The sequence below is a fragment of the Felis catus genome, chromosome B3 (genome assembly GCF_018350175.1).
Source record: "Felis catus isolate Fca126 chromosome B3, F.catus_Fca126_mat1.0, whole genome shotgun sequence".
In the NCBI taxonomy this organism is placed as follows: Eukaryota; Metazoa; Chordata; class Mammalia; order Carnivora; family Felidae; genus Felis; species Felis catus.
Genome location: NC_058373.1, coordinates 41,764,709 through 41,786,923, shown reverse-complemented (window position 1 = coordinate 41,786,923; position 22,215 = coordinate 41,764,709). Strand labels below are relative to the sequence as shown.

General features: G+C 39.6%; 1 protein-coding gene and 1 pseudogene across 4 annotated transcripts; one reads left to right on the top strand and one right to left on the bottom strand.

Moving 5' to 3' along the window:
• The first annotated feature begins 344 nt into the window (after positions 1–344).
• LACTB (lactamase beta) lies at positions 345–16,978 on the top strand. 4 transcript variants are annotated; one of them, XM_023255256.2, is made up of 7 exons: positions 703–1,124; positions 1,570–1,636; positions 3,799–3,989; positions 4,282–4,633; positions 5,833–5,998; positions 15,043–15,582; positions 16,544–16,978. In XM_023255256.2, exons 1-6 carry the CDS (start codon positions 762–764, stop codon positions 15,572–15,574), a joined length of 1,671 nt encoding a protein of 556 aa, XP_023111024.2. In that variant the 5' UTR covers positions 703–761; the 3' UTR covers positions 15,575–15,582; positions 16,544–16,978. The 4 variants fall into 4 exon arrangements, 3 of the variants coding, with proteins under 3 accessions (XP_044915130.1, XP_023111024.2, XP_023111023.2); XM_045059195.1 differs by lacking the exons at positions 703–1,124; positions 16,544–16,978 and adding an exon at positions 345–648 and having other exon boundaries at positions 15,043–15,829; XR_006599151.1 differs by lacking the exon at positions 16,544–16,978 and having other exon boundaries at positions 699–1,124; positions 5,837–5,998; positions 15,043–15,083.
• On the bottom strand, positions 16,461–22,175 carry LOC101098466 (annotated as a pseudogene).
• Between the last annotated feature and the right edge of the window lie 40 nt (positions 22,176–22,215).

Below are 22,215 nucleotides of genomic sequence, written 5' to 3'. Positions count from 1 at the left end.
TGATGTTAGATTTCTTATTTCACAGTAATCTCTGATCATCTACAGATGTCAGAAATGATAGCTAATTGTAAATTATTTCAAGTGCAAAGAAACGTTTAAATGTTTGCAGCAAAAAGAAAAATTGTTTTTAATATGGGCCTGCATATAACTTAACGCTTGATGTGGTGTAACGCTGGACCTCCAAAAGTAGATTTTAAAAAGGACTCAAGTAAATGGAAGGAGCTGAAATGAGGCATAAAGAAAGGACATGGCAAGAGAGAGAGTTGGGGGGTTGGGCGCGGTGGAAGGAGGTGCCTGCAGAGTGGCTGCTGTGTACGTGGCGCTGTTCCAAGCGCTGAGAATCCACAGCTCCCCAAAGAGGTCATAGCCTGTCTGGTAAGCAATCAGGTAAGTTCGATGAAAGCGTTAAGTATTATTAAGGAGGTGTGAGCACTGGGGGGTCAAAAACGTGTGGCGAGTATTTCCGCTGGGATGGCAACTCGGAAGGCTTCCCTGAGGAGGTGACACTTGATCTGAGGAGAAGCAGAGAAGAGAAAACTGGTGCGGGGAAGGAAGAAACATCAACAAAGAGACCAGGCAAGGAGATAAAGGGAAAAGAGGAAAGGCTCGATGCTATCGGCGCTCCCGAATCCGGCGTCGACTGCTAAGGTCTGCGCGCGGTCACCGCCTCCTCATTTCCATCCAGTCCCCTCCCCTGCCCGCGCCTCTGCCGCCCGCCCGGCCTGCGCGAGCTCCGAGGCTTCGGTCTCGCAGCGGACGCCATGTACCGGCTCCTGTCAGCCGTGACGGCCCGGGCCGCGACCCCCGGAGGCTGGGCCTGGGGCCGCGGGCGGCGCGCGGCCCACCACCGCGCTGGCCTGCCGCCCCTCGGCCCCGGCTGGGTCGGGGGGCTGGGGCTGGGGCTGGGGCTAGCGCTCGGGGTGAAGCTGGCGGGCGGGCTGAGGGGCGCCGCCCCCACGCAGTCCCCAGGGGTCCCCGACCCCGAGGCGTCGCCCCAGGCGGAGCCGCTGCCGCCGCAGGAGCAGCCCTTCGCTCCGTGGTCTGCACAGACCCCGATGCTGCCCCCTACCCGGCGCTTCGCCAGAGCCATCGACAGCAGCCGCGACCTGCTGCACCGGATCAAGGTGCGGAGACGGGGGCGTAGGCTGCCGAGAACCCGGCGCCCCGCCACCGGCGTCACCCCGGAATGGGGCGTCTTGGTGGTCATCTCCCGGGCCCGAGCGGACCCCTCCCCAGGCGGTGGGATGCCTGCGGTCGGCTTCCGAGAAGGACTTCCCGTTCCCCGGCCGCCCGGCCACGGTCAGAAGTTCTTGGGGGTTGCCCAAGTGGGGGCGGAGGTCACCTCGCCCGCCTCGGGGACCGCCCCTTCGCCCTCAGTGCAGACCAGGCACGCCCCTCACCGTTAGCGCCGGGCTTGGCCGAGCCGGGGTGGGCGGGGCCCGGGCGGAGGGGCGGGGCGGGGCGGGGCGCGGGCGGGGCCTCGGGAAGGCCCTAGAGGTGGGCGCTGGCTGGCGTGCGAGGTGTTTCCGCCTGTCTTTGAACTGTCTGTTCTTTCCCCTTCGCTCTTAGGATGAGGTGGGCGCCCCTGGCATAGTGGTTGGAGTCTCTGTAGATGGAAAAGAAGTCTGGTCAGAAGGTGGGCTCAGAAAAGTGTTATTTAGTGGTTTGTTTTGTGCCAGTTGGCGAATGAAGTTTTGATGTTTTACCGCGTGGAGTGAATCCCATGAAATGTTCAGTTTTCCTAAGACCATACGTGTTGTAGAGAAAACAATTCTAACGGAATAAAGAATGGGGCCTTCTGTAAACAGCAAAGTTTAAACGTGATTCTTGAAGTCATAAAGACGGCTTGTGTCTAAGGACTAGATTTACCGTCCTGAAAGTTGTATATAGAACAATCTGTTACCTCCTGCATATTTGTAGATAACACTTAATGCTAGTTAAATTTTAGTTAACAATTTATCGAGCCCCCTGTTCTGTAAAATGCACTAAGAACTAGGGGTATGCATAATTCTCTTAGTGGGTTTTACAATCTACTTTATTACTTTTGTTTTTCCAAACAAAAACTAGAGACTTAGGGAGAGAGATTTCTAATCATTTTATGATACTTTTATCAAAGCATATTTTATAATTTGCTTTACTTACCCATTGCACACGAATTGGTCCAACTGGTCATTCCAGGTTTTTAAGAACCCTGCTTTTAGGAAATGTGTCAGATATCATTTAAAGGAATGAGTACTTGTGGGGCGACTGGGTGGCTCAGTCAATTAACTCCTATTTTGGCTCAGGTCATGATTTACGGGTTGATGGGCTCCGTGCTGGCAGTGCAGAGGGATTCCCTCTCTTTCTCTCTTCTCTCTCTCTCTCCTCTCTCTCTCTCCTCTCTCTCTCTCTTCTCTCTCTCTCTCTCTCTCTCTCTCTCTCTCTCTCTGCCCCTCCCTTGCTTTCTCTCTATTTCTCTCTCTCAAAATAAATAAATAAACATTTTTTAAAAAAATAAAGGGCTGAGTGCTTTTTTAATGTTTATTTATTTTTGAGAGAGTGAGTTGGGAGGGGCAGAGAAAGACAGAGAAAGAGAGAGAATCCCAAACAGGCTTCATGCTGTCAGTGCAGAGCCCAATGCTGGGGCTTGAATTCAGGAACTGTAAGATCATGACCTGAGCCCAAATCAAAAGTCCGACACAATCCACTGAGCCATCAAAAATTATGTAAATGTCAGCTTTATGGGTGAGGGCTTTATTTTTATGTAAATATTTTTCAGCATAATCTCCATTTACAATTTAAAAACAATCATTGTATCCTTTTTGTTCTTTTCAGATTTCAGTTCTTATCGCTTAGATTTTCACACTTTCAGCCTCCAGAAGATAAAAACAAACTTAAAAATTTCTCTAGGACTTTTTTCTTCTGGTTTGCAGCTGAGGTAAACTGATGGTTACCTACATTGGGTTTGCAGGACACCTTTTCGTGTTTACTTTTTTTTTTAAGTTTATTTATTTATTTTGAGAGAGACTGAGTGCAAGCAGGGGAGGGGCAGAGAGAGAGGGAGAATCTCAAGCAGGCTCTGGGCTGCTGGTGCAGGGAAAGTCAGGAAACTGTGAGATCATGACCTGAGCCAAAATCAAGAGTTGGTTGCTTAACCCACTGAGCCACCCAGGTGCCCCTCACGTTCACTTTTCCTGCGTGGCTATTTTAAGGAATTTAGTGGAAACTCAAGAATCAAAAATAAATATAATCAGAGAACAAAGATGTTTTCTTTAAAGAATATAGAATAACTTATGTGAAATGTGGAATAACTGAATTGTTGAGATAAATGAAGAATAATTAGGATCTGAAGCAGATAGAAAATTGCTATCGTGCACAGTGTGTAATTTTGGCTCAGTTAGAAGATTCTTAGCCTTACTGTTGGCAGTGTTACTGAGGTTCTCTTCCCTTAAGTGTTGACTTTTTTATAAAAGTGTAATATCAGGGTGCCTGGGTGGCTCAGTCGGTTGAGCCTCCTACTTCGGCTCAGGTCATGATCTTGAGGTTCATGAGTTCAAGCCCTGAGTCGGGCTCTGTGCTGACAGCTCGGAGCCTGGAGTCTGCTTCAGATTCTGTGTTTCCCTCTCTCTCTTCCTCCCCCACTCGCAGTCTCTCTCTCTCAAAAAATAAATAAACGTTAAAAAAAATTTTTTTTAATGGAATATCTTTTCCTTTAGATAAATACATGGTATGTTTTAAGATAGTATTGCTTCAGTTTCTGAAGATTCTTTTGACCATGAAGCCTGTTAATAGTGACTTTTTGCTTTTCTTTTTCTAAAGGTTTAGGTTATGCTGATGTTGAGAACCGAGTACCCTGCAAGCCAGAGACTGTTATGAGAATTGCCAGTATCAGCAAAAGCCTCACCATGGTTGCTCTTGCCAAATTGTGGGAAGCTGGGAAACTGGATCTTGATATTCCAGTACAACATTATGTTCCTGAATTCCCAGAAAAAGAATACGAAGGTGAAAAGGTGATGAAACTCATAGTTCATTTTACTGACGGCATGTTAAATGGTTTAAAAGGTTTCACAAGATTCTTCAGTTTGTTTTTAATGATTGTTAATGGATTAAAGTTTTTTTTTTTTATCCAGATGATAAGTGATTGTGTATTTTTCTGAAACTTAAGGCTGAAGATGTGAACATGACATGTTTTTCCAGCAGCAGTTTAAAATGGAAAACAGTACTGAGGCATTATTCTAAGGCTACTAACTTTTTATTCTGCAGTTTAATATTATAATTGAATTTCCATGTTTTTACAATTAGGTTTCTGTCACAACAAGATTGTTGATCTCCCATTTAAGTGGAATTCGTCATTATGAAAAGGACATGAAAAAGGTGAAAGAAGAGAAAGCTTACAAAGCCTCGAAGATGATGAAAGGGACGATGGAATCTGACCAAGAAAAAGAGTTCAAAGAAAAAGGAGGCAAAAGTAACGAAAAGAGTGACTTTGCTAAAGCTAAGATAGAGCAAGATAATGATGCCAAAGGCCGGAATTTAAAACCTGGCAAGAAAAAGAATGATTTTGAACAAGGCGAATTATATTTGAAAGAAAAGTTTGAAAATTCAATTGAATCACTAAGATTATTTAAAAATGACCCTTTGTTCTTTAAACCTGGTGAGTGTTAATTCCCTCTCTTAACAAAGTCATCATTATTGAAGTATTAATTTTCAGAAAATCTAAGATGATCTCACCCCGAGAGCACTGGATGTGGTTGATGATTGCGGCATGGGTTTCGCTGTTAGACAAGTGTGTGCCATTTGGTCTGTAGTTCTTGACACAGCCTACCCTCCAGGTAGCGAGTTGTTTAGATTTAGCCTTATCAGTCATTTAGTGGATTTTCTGTATCAAGAGATTTTTGAAAAATTAGGGAGAAATGTTATAATGTTCTCCAAATAAAATCTGGACCAAAGAGGGCATGATAAAATATTGCCAATATGTCAGTATTTAGTGTCTAATTTAGTGTTTAAATTGCTCCACTTATTTTCTGCTTTCACTCCTTAAAGAAAATAGTTTTCAGCAACTTAATTTTATTTCCCAAAAAGCTGACTACAAAAAATTTTTGTAAACATATTTTTTGGTATGATGCCTACCAAAACCACTTACTATCTTTGAATTTACCATAAGCGTATGTACTTCTATTCCATTTCTATTTTAAAAGTTGTTTTCTACCATGAAGACATATTATATAGGTATAATTAATAAGGACAAAGGAATAGAATTCTGGATTTTGTCTTAAAAAATCAGGTTACAATTATTAGCACAGATCATACAATCTGTGTTTCCAGAATCCCAAATGACATAAAGGTATGTATTTGAAATGTATCTGTATTTGAATATATATTTGTATTTTAATGTATATTTGAAACAAAGTCTTTCTACCTACATATACTTTATTAAAATAAGAAAGTACACAACTAATTCATGCCGTAAACAATGAGTATTAGATATACTAAGAACAAGACCGTTAACTCAAGAAACCAAATTTGCTTTTCTTCCCCTTTCTGTTTTGTTACCAGTTTGAAGGATTTTAATTTAATTTTGAGGAAGGATAAGTTTGCTTATTCATTATCGCAGAAGGAGTAGATTCATGTGAAATGTTAAGTATTCTGATCTTCATTGAATCATGGAGTAAGCAGGGCCATTGCAAAGTTGACAAAATTTATTAACATATCACCCATTATCTTTTTCTAAATGCTGAAGTAAAATATTCCAGTTGTAAAGGTATGCCAGTTTTCAGTGGGAAACGTTTTATGATTGTAAATAATAATGAAGCATTTTCTTTTCTTCCCTCCCCCTTGCAATGATGTCTCAAGGTAGTCAGTTTTTGTATTCAACTTTTGGCTATACCCTACTGGCAGCCATAGTAGAAAGAGCTTCAGGATATAAATATTTGGACTATATGCAGAAAATATTCCATGACTTGGATATGCTGACAACTGTGCAGGAAGAAAATGAGCCAGTGATTTACAATAGAGCAAGGTAAATGATACCGTCTGGTGCGTCTAGCTGTATCACATCTTAACGCTGTGTTGTTCATTAAAAGTCAGACTTTCTTTGTCTCCATTCCAAAATCACATGTGCCACATTTTAGAGCTTTTCCGCATGTCTGTTTTTCCATCTATAAAGTAAGAGAAATTGAATGTATTTGCAAAGTACCCCAAGTTCCTCAGATGAAAGACAGCAATAATAATTTCAACTCTATTAATTGAACCAAAATTGCACCTATCATGGGCATCTATAATATGCTCTTCCATCATCTCTTTTCTTATGTTGTAGCTAATACTTTACCTTTTATTATTTTTTAATGGTTTTTCAATTTTGAAATGATTTAATACTTAATAGAAAAGTTACAAGATGAAGTACAAAGAATTCCCATATACCTTTCACCTGGATTCCCCAAATGTTGTCTTTTTACCACATTTGCTTTATTCATTCTTTTTTTTTCTCAACCATTTGGAAATAAGTTGCAGACATGGTGCCCCTTTACCCGTAAATACTTAAATATATATTTTCTAAAAATAAGGACATTCAGGAAATGAATATCAACACAATACTTCTATCAGATCTACAGACCTTATTCAAATTTTGCCAGTTCTTCCAGTAATGTCCTTTATAGCAAAAGAAAAGGAAAAAAAATTATTTTCTGGTTCAGGATCTAGTCTAGGCTCATACATTACATTTAGTTGTCATGTCTCTCAGAAGTCACATGAGGTCAGTCCATCCCATTGTTGGCGATGGTGACTTAATTGCTTTTTGAGGTGGCACTGATAGGTTTGTCCCCTGTAGAAGTTTGAGTCATTTAATTGAAATGTATCAAACTAAAATTTTATCATAATTTTTACTAGTGATTTGTAAAAGGGGTATTGGGAGAGAATTTTTGAGACTAATGACTATGATGAGTTGTATGGTTGTGTTTTCTTTTGCATTTCACTCATTACTATTTGGTTTGTTAGAAAGGTAACACATTTAACAAAGCAACTGTTACTTTTATTTTGTATATTTTTCTTAGTTCATGCTTTGCAAATGGCTTAATGGTACTTTCATAGTGCGATTATTTTAGCTTTATCTTCTTATCCCTTTATTGGTTTTGTTCAGTCTTCTGTTATAGTTAAATTGCCATTTTAAAATTACCAGTTTATTTAAAAGGATTAAATGTACATTGCAAATCAGCCTAAAGAGGTTTTTTTGGATCTAAAAGAAATTAGGTTAGCAGCAAACAATGAATTTTAATTTTAAAATGGCCTATGGTTCTCAACCTCTTCAAACAATTAGTGTTTATTATTTTTAGATCCCACATTACATTCTCCTGGAAAGCATAAGAAAATGCCAGAGTTTGTCAATTGGATCTAAAATGATTCTCTAGTAAAGATGGCATAGATGCATGACCTTATTTTGTTTTAGATCTAGGCATTTGATAATGCTTATACTTACATGTAAGGGGGAGAGAACATTAGGTGTAATCACTGAGCTTCTTTTCTAAACTGAAAATGAAGACTCTATGAAGGTACAGACTGCAGGGCAGTTATTTGCTGTTCGTGACTTGCACGAAAATCAAAATATGGCATATGATGCTGAGTTAATTTCAGCTTATCTCCCATTCTTAAAAAAAGAAAGAAAAGAAAAGGCCATGGGTTTCCATTTCTTTTGTTAAAGGCTCCTGTGAGCTCTGATTTGTTAGGTTTTGACAGTACCCAGTGGAACTAAAGGGCTAGTTGATTCATTTTAGTTCTATTAAATGGGCTGCTGAAAAAGGGCACAGAAGAAGGGAATATTGTTACCTATGAAAATGGTCTGTCTGTTTGCTTTGCTTTTGTTTTACTTACTACAGTATCTATTTGGGCCTCTAAAACTCAACTCTGATTATTTTTTTGGTAATAATTATTTTAAAAGAGCTTAAAAGCACTAGCTTTTTAAGTGAGTTCAGGGAGTATAAGGAAATTTCAGAGATACGGTTTTTTAAAGACAAAAAAATCTTAAAGTGAAACTTAGTAAATGCGTATGTTTCTATTTGTTTATGTTAAACAAGTTCACTGCTTTGTTAGTCTCCTGACTCCTTGATCATAATCATAAATTTAAGCATATTTATATTATCATAACAGGCTTGTTAGAGTTATTATAACCCAAGAGTAAATACGTATCATCTTTATCACTTCTCTGTGTGTATATCTGTGTGTTTAAAATAATACCTCCCAGTGTCTGTCACCTGTTTAGGGTATTTCCCTGGAATCCCATCCCAAAATACTACTTATATTTCTTTGGTCACAATTTTAGCAACAGGCCACACTTAGCTGTAAGAGATGCAGAGAAATTAGTTTTTAGCTGGATACATTGATGTCTTGAATAAAACTGGGATTTTCTTAAATGGAAGATGAGGAACATTGACTTAGTATACACAAATAGATATATTAATTCTGTATAACAAGTATATTCTGTATAGGCAAGTAAACTAAATAACCCTTTAAGCAAATACCCATGGGGGGAGTGGACTGAATATTCTTGTACTGAAAGACACCCAGTTTATTGATAGGGGAATCCCTAGTCAGTGCATTAGCTTATTTTCATTTTATTTTTTTAAAGAATATGAAAAAATTTTTTTAATGTTTATTTATTTTTGAGGGAGAGAGAGAGACAAACAGAATCTGAAACAGGCTTCGGGCTCTGAGCTGTCAGCACAGAGCCCTACATGGGGCTTGAATTCACAGACTGCGAGATCATGACCTGAGCCAAAATTAGATGCTTAACCCACTGAGCCACCCAGGTGCTCCGCCCTTTTTTTGTTGTTTTAAGATGTTTATTTTCATTAGTTTATTTTTAGACTCTGTTCATATTTTCTGAGTTTGGCATAATAGTTGGCAACAAAAATCTCTTTTATAATTGGATGGGACCGAAAGCTAATACAATGGATGCTTTCCAAAGTGTTTGCTATAGTTTGACAGTGTAGATATGGTCTGTACCTCCAGTTATTATCTTTATGATTATTACTTATTAGCTTTGTTTGCTACAGTATCTTCCATAATTAAGCATTGTTACTTAGGTAGCTCTTTTCTGTGCCATTAGCTGATAGGCTCTCAAGTAATAGGTTCAATCCAAATGTTAATGCTAAATGTCAAAGTGTGGGATTGGTTTTTATAATATGCATTTTAAATTCTGTGGGTTTTTAAACTTCTCATAACAATATAACATGAACTGGTGCATATTGATTTTTAAAGGGATTTAAGAAGCAATGTAAAAATAAAAGTATTTTGAATTTCTAAGTTGATATAGATTTCTATAGTTATATAATGCTGTTGTGCAGAATCTAGAGATTCTTAAATAAGTAGGAAGAGGCTGTTTGTCATCTGGCATTATTCCATCAGTTACTCAGTTACAAAGATGTCTCAGTAACTTACTCAAGAACTTGTGTCTATATTCCATTCTTTTTACAGCAGAAATTCCTTAAGAATTTGAAATGGTAAACATATCTTTTAGCTGAACAAAATTATTTTCACAAAAAGTCATTAACTTGTCCTCTGTGAAAAGGAATCAAGAGATTAAAGCCTAGAATTTGTTTATTTAAAGTTTGGAATTCTTGATTGGAGTCTGAAATTCTCCATATTTTTATATTTTAAAAGAGGAATGCCTGAGGAGTACTAATTTCCAGCTTTGATATAAGCAGTTTGGAATGCTTTACTTTTAAAAGAAAGTTACTCACAGCTGATTATCAGCCAAAATATACTGGTAGTTCTCCCCTAGTTTACAAATTTGGAGTTCACTGTAAAACATACATTACCCAATGAGAAAATGTATTTCTATTATGTGGTTTCATTTCGATTTCACTGGCTGGAATTAGAAGTGTAATCAGAGTTCAGGAAGAAAGTAAGGAGGCCCTATAATATGGGAGAAGCCATAGGAATGAAGGAAGGGAAAAGGGTAAGTCACAAAGCAGAAGTTGAATCATAGAATTTAGCATCTTGATGGATGTGAGAGTTGAGGGCAAGAGAGTCAACCAGAGTTTTAATGGAGATGAGAAATATGTGAAGAAGTTTTGGAAGAGATTAATTTAATTTTGGACATGTTCATTATGAGAAATGAGAAGGCCACACACATGTCAAGTCATTGGTTCTCAAGAGAGCATATTAAGATTCTCTGTAGGCTTTTCCCCCCGCCCTATCTTCAAAGCACATACCTTTGGCCATCCCTGCTTCTCCCAGTGTTATGCCTCAGACTTTTAGGGGACATATAAGATTCTTGAAGGAAGGAAGAAAGGAGTGATTTTTCAAATTATATGTGCCCACATTCCCTCCAAAGTTATGAATTTTGAGGGAAGGGTAAAATTTTTAGAGGGGGAGGCCCACAGGTGATTCTGATAAACAACTTTCCTGCCTTTCCCCAAAACCAGATTTGAGAATTATTAATGCTAGTAGAAAATCTGGTTGTAATTTGGAACAGGGGCTGTGGAACTGATGGAGATTTATAGTTATCTCTGTAGAAGAGAAGACTTGGGAAAGCGGGGCCACGGTGATTGAAGGAGATGTAGGGAATCGGGATTGAGATCTAGAAGCGGAGAGCAGACTGGCCCGAGGGGGAGTCTGGAGGAAAATCTGGTTAACAGTGCTGCGGGGGCAAATAGGATACAGCCTGGATGAGGGAATTAGGAAAGCCTTGAAAACCCACAAGAGAGCTGTTGAGTGACTAAAGACCAGAAGCCAGGTTTTAAGGAGTTGAATGACTAGAGAGGGTGAGTGCGTGGAAGCAGAAGGTATGGGCTGCTCTGTGTAGTTGGGAAGTAAATGAGAAGAGAGAAAGGACTGACAACTGGAAGCTGTAACGAGGATAAAAAGATAAAAGGCTTTTCCCCCCATTAGGATACAGAAAACCAGAGCATTTTGTGAACTAAAGTGAAGGAGTCAAGGCTCCTAGCGTGACATAGAAAGTTCTTTGTGACCTGTCCCCTGGCCCATGTCTTGTCTTCCAGCATCACCTTCTGCCACTTATCCCCTCAAACTCTCTGCCTCAGCCAGAAGAACGACTCTGCCCCCCAGCCTGGCCTCTGTAATCGGCCATTTCAACAAGGCTCACTCTCACTAGTGCTCAGGAGTCCTCACATCCATCTTGCTAATCACCCCACAACCTGTTTCTCAGAGTGTGGTCCAGGATCCAGCAATATTGGCATCACCTGAGAGCTTGTTAGAATTGCAGAATGTTACCCCCTCCCCAGACCCACTGAAGAATCTGCATTTTAACAAAATCCCCAGGTGATTCATATAGTGCTTTGTAATTTAACTATCCAACAAGACTGTTAGCACCTTGAAAGCAGCCGGTGTATGGTTTAACCTGTCTCTCCAGTGCCTTCCAAGGTGTCTCCATTAAATATTTGGCCAACAAGTGATGTTTTCATGTATTGAAAACTTTTTTTTTTTAATGTTTATTTACTTTTTTTTTGAGAGAGACAGAGACAGAGGCATGAGCAAAGGAGGGGCAAAGAGAGGGAGACACAGAATCCGAAGCAGGCTCCTGGCATTGAGCTGTCAGCACAGAGCCCGACACAGGGCTCGAAGTCATGAATGGTGAGATCATGACCTGAGCTGAAGTCAGACACTTAACCGACTGAGCCACTCTATATTGAACACGTTTAATGAGCACTCAGTGGATGGCAAATACTATTCTGGATAGGGGAATCATCAAGGAGCAAGATAGGTAAGGTTCCTGCTTTTATGGGAAAAAGACAAACTGGAGCCTGAGTTCGAGCCCCGAGTCGGGCTCTGTGCTGACCGCTCAGAGCCTGCAGCCTGTTTCAGATTCTGTGTCTCCCTCTCTCTCTGCCCCTCCCCTGTTCATGCTCTGTCTCTCTCTGTCTCAAAAATAAATAAACATTGAAAAAAAAAATTTTTTTTAATAAAAAAAATAAAATACATTGGTTTTAGACATGACTGATAAGGAAGGCTAAATTGCCTTGTTGCAAATACAGAAATAAGTCTGGCACAAAAGAAGCAACAGAAGATGTTCTAAGTGATGAGATCAAAGAAGGAGGGACAAAATCATATTGGATGGTGAGTCTCAGTGCCATTAGACCTCTGCCCCTTAATTTCACAAATATTTTATAATACTTCTTTTAATATCCTGAAATGAAAGTTGTAGATCATATAACCTATACTCGCTACTCTAAAATAAAAGAAGAGAGGCACTTGGGTGGCTCAGTCAGTTGAGCATCCGACTTCAGCTCAGGTCATGATCTCACGATTTGTGAGCTCAAGCCCCGTGCCAGGCTCTGTGCTGACAGCTCAGAGCCTGGAGCCTGCTTCAGATTCTGTGTCTCCCTCTCCCTCTGCCCCTCCTCTGCTCGCACTCAGTCACCCTCTCTCCCAAAATAAACATTAAATAAAGAAGAAATAAAAGAAATGTAATTTATAATACATAGTAGATATTTCAATATGTTTGTTTACTCAGAGCATTGGAAGACATGATAAAGTCAGATGCAACTTAATACATAAAAGCATCGTAAATGTAACAACTGTAAATGCAGACCACCACAGGTATATTGTATTGGTGCTTCAACTCATGCCTTTGTTGGCCGCCTCTGGCTAAAGGTTTGAGCAAAATAAAGTGCAGTCTTTCTTCAGTTTTCACAATAGTTACTTTCAAGAAAAAGGCATCGTAGAATAAAAACATGCAAAAAGTACTTTGTGTTTATGTACCAAATGGAGAGGTTTGAGGCTCAGCCCACTATAAATAGATTTTTTACTTCCATGAGTATCTGGTGGGATAGTGGAAGGTCTTACATGGTATGGGAGACTACCACTTTGTGGGACTTTTCCATACATCATAAGACGTTTAGGACGCTTGAGCCTTTATCCACTAAATGTCAGAGCCCTCTAATAACTGTGCCACCTAAACAAATGCCTCCAAAAATTTCCCTTAAGGACTTAGTACTGCCTCTGTTGAGGACCATCAATTGTGTTGTAGTCCATCATAAGAAACTTGGGTTTTGTCCTCAAAGTGGTAACCATTGGAAGGTTTCAAGTGGATGGAAGAAGGGGGAGACACAGTCTCAGGCTTCTGCATGGAGAATAGACTGCAAGGAGATAAAATGATCTCGGAAGTAGAACTGGTGGAACGAGGGTGTAGAGGCAAAAAGGCAGTCAGAGATGCGGGTAGTAGAACTAGTCTTAAAAATAATAGGACATTTTCATAAGTGGAAAGGAGACAGTAACGCGTGATAATGTAAATGCACTTTAAGATAAAGATGGCAGTTTGAGGCCATCTAAAGCACCTAGAGTAGGCTGGAATTTTCTCAGTAAAACAAAGGATATAGTTGTCTGCTCACTGGCCAGGAGTGGATGACCAAGGGTGGAAGAGATTGGAAGTAGCTCTTGTGAAGAACATACCAGATAATAACCAGGAAAAGAAGGAGATTTGGTAACAGCAGTGACAACCCTTAGCAAGAGTATGACTTGAGACCAGTCAGCTTTGCCGTGTATCTGCAGCCTTTCTTGGCAGATAAGGATCCAAAGAAAGGGGTGCCTAAATTTATTCAGGATTGGCGGATTGGTGAGTGAGGAACCCAAAGGTGCTAGTAACAGTAGTTCAGGCTAAAACAGAAAGTCGGGTGAGATCAAGAGGAACTCCAAGACCTGGGGAGATGCGGAAGAGTCCAGAGGGAATAGATGGGAGTCCAGGGGGAATAGTCACAACGAGGGCAGAGAGCAGGTTCAGTTGGAGAGTTTGGCAGGACTGGAAATCACAGTCCCAGGAAGAAATTCCCGAGTTTGAGACCCTGCCGATAAAGCAGCTGAAAGTAATGGTGAGCTTGAGTCTGACAGTGTTAGGAATAGCCAAGGTGGGAAGAAGATGAAGGTCATCACAGATGGACAGCACACTGCAAACCTGAGAGCACATTTTGTTATGCATCTCGAAAGAACGGATTCTCCTGAACCACGTTTCATTTTATGTCTAATTGTGTGATTTCATTCCATTTACCTAATATGGATGGTGCAGTCTCCTCCTATTAGAGTAGAAAGCTCATGAGGTCAGGCGCTTGGTCTCTTTTGTTTAACATTTCATTCCAGCATCTAAGCAGCGCCACACGCGTAGTAAATGCTCCACCAGTAATTGTTGAGTGTGTGAGTAAATGAAAGCCAACGTTTATTAGGTAGCTACCAGAAATGTGTAAAGGGATTCAGGCACGCATTCCTAACTCTGCAAAGCAGGTATTTTTGTCACCACTTCACAGATTAGGATGCTGAAGCAGAGAGGCAACAGACAGCCTGGGTTTGAATCCACCTCTGCCACTTACAAGCTTTGTGACCTGGGACCAGTTAATTTATACCGTCTGTGCCTCAGTTTTCTATCTGTAAAATAGAAACTGTAGTGGTACCTACCTCCAACTGTCATTAGTTCATACTTACATAGTTCTTAGAACAATGTCTGACACAAAATAAGAGCTGTGTAAGTGTTAGTCAAATAAAATAAGCATATTTCACTAGCTAGGAAGGGTGAGTTGGGATTCAAACAGGTTTGCAAACTCCACTTTCTCTCACTACACCAAGAAAGTACCATGTGACATCGCTACACATAGTATTCCCATGGCATTTTTAACCAGGAGATGTAGTCTCCTTACAAATATTAATTTTATTCTTAAATATCCCAATGTATATACACTTGTAGTTATAAAAGTTACATGTGGCACATGATTCATTGACCCCAAGGACTGGGAATATCTACCAAACAAGAAGTGTTTTTGCATATGCACAGTGTAAATGTATCATGTATAACAATCAGTACATTTTTACCAGTATTAAAAGTATAATACACTCAGAATGAGCAAGCCATGCCAATAGGGGGGAAAAAAAACACACATTCTATGCTTTAATTACTCATTTATGTTTTTATTAGAATCTGAATCATACTGAAAATCAATGATTTCTGAGAATGATCGCTCTGTGAAAACACATTCTGTCTCATGTACATATTTTCCTATTCATTTTCATATGTAAAGTCAGTAGTAGACTATTAAATTTTTAATGACCATTCTTATTTCATTTTAGATTTTACGTTTACAATAAAAAGAGACGACTTGTCAACACACCTTACGTGGATAACTCCTATAAATGGGCTGGTGGTGGATTTCTGTCTACAGTGGGTGACCTTCTGAAATTTGGGAATGCAATGCTGTATGGTTACCAAGTCGGGCTGTTTAAGAACTCACATGAAAATCTTTTACCTGGATATCTCAAACCAGAAACGATGGTTATGATTTGGACACCAGTCCCTAACACAGAGATGTCTTGGGATAAAGAGGGTAAATATGCGATGGCATGGGGTGTCGTGGAAAAGAAGCAAACATATGGTTCTTGTAGGAAGCAACGGCATTATGCCTCACATACTGGAGGTGCGGTGGGTGCCAGCAGTGTCCTGCTGGTCCTTCCTGAAGAACTGGATGCGGAAGCTATTAATAACAAGGTTCCCCCAAGAGGAATAGTTGTTTCTATCATATGTAACATGCAATCGGTTGGCCTCAACAGCACTGCTTTAAAGATTGCTCTGGAATTTGATAAGGACAGATCTGACATATCTTAACATCACAGGTACAAAATGAGCTGTTTTATTCTTGTTGTTGTCTTTGGAAACATGAATCCCAAAATACATGAGGTTTTTTAAAAATAGATTTGTAATAGAGTACAATTGAATGCAGAGAATTATGTACCTCTAATTGCTTACTTTTGTAATTGTCTTTTATTGTAGGATTAGTTCTTTATACTCAGGGAAGTAACTATTATTTTTACTTTTTGAAAAAACGTGTTAATTCTTAAATAAAATATTCTGATAAAAATATATTTTTGAACGTGTAATATAAAGCAAATGTCATTCTACAGGAAAGTTCAAATACTGTTATTTTAATATGACAGCAGAAACAAGTTTATGAGAAACTGTATATTATCTATTGCACTTTAAAAGAACAAAAAATTAATTCATGGTTTCTGAGGCTTAAGAATTCAGTAGCCTGGCTGGGTGAGTCTGGCACCAGTCTCTAATGAGGTTGCAGACAAGATGTAGTCATCTCAAGGCTTCTCCGGAGCTGGAGGAGATTCTTCTAAAATGGCTTACTCACTTGACTGGTGGTAAGAGGTCTCAGTTTCTCACCATGTGGGTCTCTCCGTAGCACTGCCTAAGTATCTTAGTCTCATGTTAATTGGCTTTTCCCAGAGCAAGTGATTCGAGGGACATTGAGAGAGAGGGACGGAGAAAGAGGGAGGGAAAGAGGGAGAGCCATAAGCCAGGCAGAAGTCAGTGTCTTTTATAGCCTAGCCTCAGAAATCATACCCCATCACAGATGCTATGTTCTCTAGATCACACAGACCAGTCGTGATACAATCTTGGAGGGATTACACAAGGTATGAATATTAGGAAGTGGATGGAAATCATGGGGGGTCATCTACCACAGTCTGACCTCTGCTCTAAAAATCATAAGATTTTTAATGTTCTCAACCTAACAACCAACTGAGAAAAAGGCACTGATGTCTTCATACTTCTCTCATTTTGAAAAAGGCAATTCCTGTGAGCAATGAATCAGATCCTGCTTGATGCTGTGGTCCTATCCGTTTCAGCTCTAACTGTTCAGCAACATCCTGTAAACCACCTTTGAGATTTTTGCAGCTCTTCATGAGGTACTTCACATCATATATGACAGGAAAAAATAATCAAAGGATCTCCAAGAAGTCAAGTTCTTCAGGCAAGTTAGACTTGGTCAGGATTTTCATTAAATAGCCAAGGTCATAACCACTATGAAATGATAACCATTTGACCCCTTCACAGAGACCACTCCCGATGTCTTAAGAAGTTCTGCAAAGTACTGGGTCTCAATTCCTTCCTCCTCATGTTTTTTAAACTGGATGCCAGATGTTGTTAGTAGCTCTATAGTGTCCTGGGCATACATGTCCTCCGTCAAATTAAATTTAAAATTAAACTGCCAAGTTGAAGTTACTGGAGGGTATTCTCCTTGCTCATTCACAAATGTCAGTCCTAGCTGAATTATCTTTAACAAGTCTACATTAATGTCCTTTCTACATACAAAATACGCTTACATCCTCCCAAGTTTTCCAGAAATTTCTTTCCATTATAGTATCCGCTCATAGCCCAGTATCTATCGTGTAAATCCGGTCTAGGTATGGGTAAGGTTCCTTGGGGGTAGTTCCTGAAGTATAGTTCCTCTGTATCTGAGATCTGTGAACTAAAGACAAGTTATTTGTTCGCCACATGTGGAACATGCAATGGCACAACATATGTACAGTTATTGCTATAGACCCTCCTCTTCAGAAAGTGGGGAAACAGAAGACATACATGAGTTCTAGCAATTCTGAAATCCAACCAGACACAGGTTGGCAGCTCTTTGATTAGTACTCAAGGCCTGGGGATAATTCTTTGTTCTTGGCTATATTCTCCAGGCCGCTGGTTCTGCCCACTGAGTTATAATTTGTTCATGAAAGGTAGCATGTGTTGGTAGCTGAGTGGCTTTCTCAGCCTGCTTTCTGCTCATACAAGTTTGAGGCCCAAAGGCCTCCTTTGTGCTCTGTCCTTTCAGTCTAAGTAGTGTGCCTGCCAATGTAATTTGTTTCAACCTGGCAAGTTTCCTACAAATCTCACGGGGAGGTGGGGGGGGGGGGGGGGGAGCGCGGGTTCATGTTAGTAAACATTAGAAACACTTGTTTCTAATAAACCCTGTTGTTTATATAGCCCTCTGAGGCACCATCTTGGTTCTTCCAGCAGTGAAAGGATTTTATCGTCAGGACCTCAGCTTCATCTTTAGACTGTGTTTTCCAGGAAGTGCCCTAAATTTTATCTTTGCCTTGAAGCCATTTCTTAATTTTAGCTTCATTTGCCATCTGGAGAGTCTGGGAATTTTCCAAACCATCCATTATTGATTCTTTTTATCAAGTAGTCCTTCCTTTAGCTTATGTCTCTCGTGCCTTTGGTATAAGCAGCAGGAAGAAGGCAGGAGGCACATTGAACACTGGACATCTCAGCTGGATTCCCCTATTTATTGGGCACATTTTCTACTTTCTGTGTTCCTTCAGGCCAAAAGTGTTTCTGCCACTGCAAAATTAGAATTCCTTTCCTCCGATTTCCAATAAGATTTTCCTCACTGTCCTTTAAGGCCACAGCTTCAGCCTCAAAGGCCATCATACTTCTGAAGGGTTTCTTTGAGGCTCCTGAGGTTTTCACTAACACCCTCTTCAAAGTCCATCCAACTTCCAGCCCCTGCTCTGTTCCAAATCCACTCCCACATTTTGGGTTTCTCTTATAGCCACACTCTGTTTCCAGGTCACAAATCTGTAATGTGAAAAAACACATACTTCAGGTACAATTCACAATTCATATACCTTAAAATTCACCCTTTTAAGGAGGTATAATTCATTGGTTTCTAGTGTATTCACAAGGGGTACACCCATTCAATTCCAGAACATCTTCACCCCAAAAAAGAAATACTCATTACCAATTGCTCCCCATTCCTTTCTCATCTGAGACCCTGGAAACCACCAACCTACTTTCTGTCTCTTTGGATTTGCCTATTATGGACATTTCACATCAATAGGATCATCCAATATGTGGCCTATTTCGTCTGCCTTCTTTCATTTTGTACAATGTGCATTAGTTATCTATTGCATTAACAAATTATCCCATCTCACAATTTCTGTGTTTCATAAATGTGGGCGCAGCTTAACTGAATGGTTGTACCTCAGGGTCTGTCCTGTGGTTGCAGACACTATGTGAGCAAAACCATCAGTCATCCGAAGGCTTGCCTGGGACCAGAGGATCTTATGTTAACGTGGCTTCCCCATGTGGCTATAGGCAAGAGGCCTCCATTACTTGCTACTGGCTTAAGGCAAGAGATCTCAGTGTCTCACCACATGGACCTAGCCATAGATCTGCTTGATTGTCCTATAGCATCCCCAAAGTTGAGTAATTGAAGAGAGGACGAGGTAAATGCCACAATGTCTGCTATAATCTAGCCTTGGAAGTCCTTTACCATCGCTTACGACAAATTCTTCTGATCACACAGACCAACCCTGCCTGATTCAGTGTGGGAGACTGGCTCCGCAGATGGTTTCTTAGAGCGTTGACATATTAGGAAATGTTATTCTAACAGCCATAGACGAATATATTGGGGATACACTCAATTCAGGAAAATTCAAAAAGATAGCAAAGTTTTCCTACACTCTAATAAAAGAGGGGTTTTCTATACTTCTGAGCCCTAAGCCTGTTTCTTCACTTTCCAGTTTGATCTGTAAAGGTAAATACATGGATGTTTCTGAGTTGGTTGAAGTATAGAGAAAGCAGCTCTCTCTCTATAACTGATCCGTTTGATCTCCTTATTCCTTTCTGGCTTCTGATCTCTAAGTCTTGTATTCATATTTGTCAAAGTTTTCAATCCATGCTGTTTTTGATAAACGTGAAAAGGTCATGCCTTCCTTTAATTTATTAAATTTAACGTTTAAATTTTAAAATATGTTGTGACTAAAAGCAATAAAATTATGGCAACTTATTTATTTTTAATGTTTATTTAATTTTGAGAGAGAGAGAAAGAGAGCACAAGTGGTTGAGGGGCAGAGAGACAGAGACAGAGACAGAGACAGAATACACTGTCAGTGCGGAGGGCCCACTGTGGTACTCTGACTCACCAACCATCAGATGGTGACCCAACCCAAAATCAGGAGTCGGAAGCTTAACCAACTGAGCCACCCAGGCACCCCAAAATTATGGTAATTTAAGAAAATGGGGGTGCCTGGATGGCTCATTCAGTTGACCATCAGACTTTAGCTCAGGTCATGATCCCATGGTTGTTGAGTTCTAGGCCCACATCAGGCTCACTGCTGTCAGCGCAGAGTCTGCTTTGGATCCTCTGTCCCCCTCTCTCTGCCCCTCCCCTGCTTGCGTGTGCGTGCTCTCTCCCTCTCTCAAAAGTAAATAGACATTTAAAAAATAAAAATAAATCAATGTTTCTGATACTGAAAGATACATACGCTTGCAACCTGATCATGCGATGTTATTGTATGCTTCGAACTTGTGTACAGACTGCAGAGTGAACTGCTCAGAGGCTCCAAAGCGCGGACATTTGAATTAAGGGGAAAGGATGAGGAAAGAACGTTATTCGGGCATTGGGGAGAAGTGCCCTGTGACAACTATAGGTGCAGGAGGATCCACAAAGCGTGAAGAGCCTGTGAATTTAGTGAGTGTGTATTATGAACAAGGCACTTGCTTTAGATGTTTTTCATCTTCTTTAGGATTCTTAAAGCTCTGAGAAGAGCTGTGAACTTGCTCAGAAAATGAGCTGCTATGCAAATGTCAGGGCTTCACAGACCCTAGATTAAGAATTCCTGTTTTAGAAAAAGAAAAAGAAAAAGAAAGAATTCCTGTTTTAGATATTTTTGCCATGATAACTTCTTTTCTCACTATTGTTAGAAACAGTCTTGATAAATGTACGTATCTCCCAGAGTGCTATCTCTGGTGTGGCGGATCCTTAATATTAGGGAAAAGAACTAAAGAGAACTTGACACAAGTTTCTTGTATTTGGGGTTGTTGTTTCGTTTTGTTTTGTTTTTTTCCTGCAATTTACAAGTTGTCAAGGTGATCATTAGCTACAAATTATTTTCCTTACCTTCCTGTATTAAACTGATCTTTTATTTTTATTAAACTTCTATTTTGTGAAGTCAGAAAAAAAAAGCAGAAAGCACACAAGAGTCATATGGCAAATATTCAATATAATCCCAATACCCAGAATTTAAAATGTTAACATTTCATTAAATTTTCTTCATTAAAAAAAATAGTATCATAAGAGATAAAGCTGAAGACCCCTTCATGCCAAACCCAGAGTTCCAGCCCTTTTGCCCTACAGGCTACAGCTATCAGGAATTGGTATATACCCTTCCAATTCCTTGTTTAATTCTTTCACAGCCATGTATGTATCCATATCTAATAACGGTATTAACTTGTATTATTTACATTTATATAAATAGCATCATTGTATACATGTTTTATACATTCCCTTTTTAAATTTAACATTGTTTGGTGATCTGACCAGTTTATTTTAACTGCTGTAAAATACTACATTGCTTAACTATATCGCATAATGTTTTCTCATTGACAGACTTTTTTTTTTTTTTAGTAGGCAGTGCTGTAAGGAACATCTTTTTCTTGGTTGGACCATATGAAATTGCTGTTTTTGTAGGTCAAAAATATTTGAATAGGGAGTTTTTTATGATTAACCATTAGCCATTTGGATTTCCTCTAATGTAAATTTCCCACTTACATTCTGTGCTATCTGGAATAAGATAAATGAATGAAGTATTTCAAGAATTTACTGTGGGGGTGCCGGCGTGGCTCAGTCGGTTAAGTGCCAACTCTTGATTTTGGCTCAGGTCATGATATCACAGTTTGTGGGATCAAGCCTGGCATCCAGCTGTATCTGATACCATGGAGCCTGCTTGGGATTCTCTCCCTTCCTCTCTCTCTGCCCCTCCCCTGTGCTTGCACACATGTGTGCACACCCTCTCTCTCAAAAATAAATAAACTTTTTTAAAAATCTTAAAATAGTTAACTATACTCTAGTACGGTAATGAGGTAGGTAAATAATTTAGAGAAAAATAGAACTTGAAAGTACGTGATTTTTAATAGGATCCTTTTTAATTAAAAACATACCATTAACAAAGTGCTTATTATGTGTTAGGCATTGTGCTAAGCACTTTGTATATGTTACTTCGTTTGATCTTCAAAACAACTCTATTAAGTAGAAATTATTCTTATTTTGCCTAAGGTCACAAAACCATTAGCCATTGGAACTCATTGCAAACCCAGGTATATCTGGCTGTAAAGCCTGTTCTAATCATTATCTTGCCTTCCCATAAAAAAAAAAAAAGTCTCTAAAAATTTACAGATCCAATAAAAGTCACACTTAGTGGCATGCAATTTTATAGAGAGTAAAAATAGGTTAGTAAAAACTATATTTTAGATATTTATAGTTTATAAACAATAAATAGTAAGTTCTTAAAGTACATAAAATGAATAAAAATAAATATATATTTGGATTTTAATTAGTAAATCTGGCTGCAAATAAAGTACACAACTTTTACATTACCGCACAGATTAATATAAAGACAAGACGAAGGTGGCACAGTAGAGTCATGTTCTTACATTCCACCTCCTAAATACAGAGCATGACATAT

Excerpts from the sequence above, each read along its gene's own strand:
- LACTB (XM_023255256.2), top strand. The coding sequence starts at position 762 with ATGTACCGGCTCCTGTCAGCCGTGACGGCCCGGGCCGCGACCCCCGGA. Across the intron at positions 1,125-1,569 it reads ACCTGCTGCACCGGATCAAG|GATGAGGTGGGCGCCCCTGG; the intron begins GTGCGGAGACGG and ends CTTCGCTCTTAG. Across the intron at positions 4,634-5,832 it reads CCCTTTGTTCTTTAAACCTG|GTAGTCAGTTTTTGTATTCA; the intron begins GTGAGTGTTAAT and ends TGATGTCTCAAG.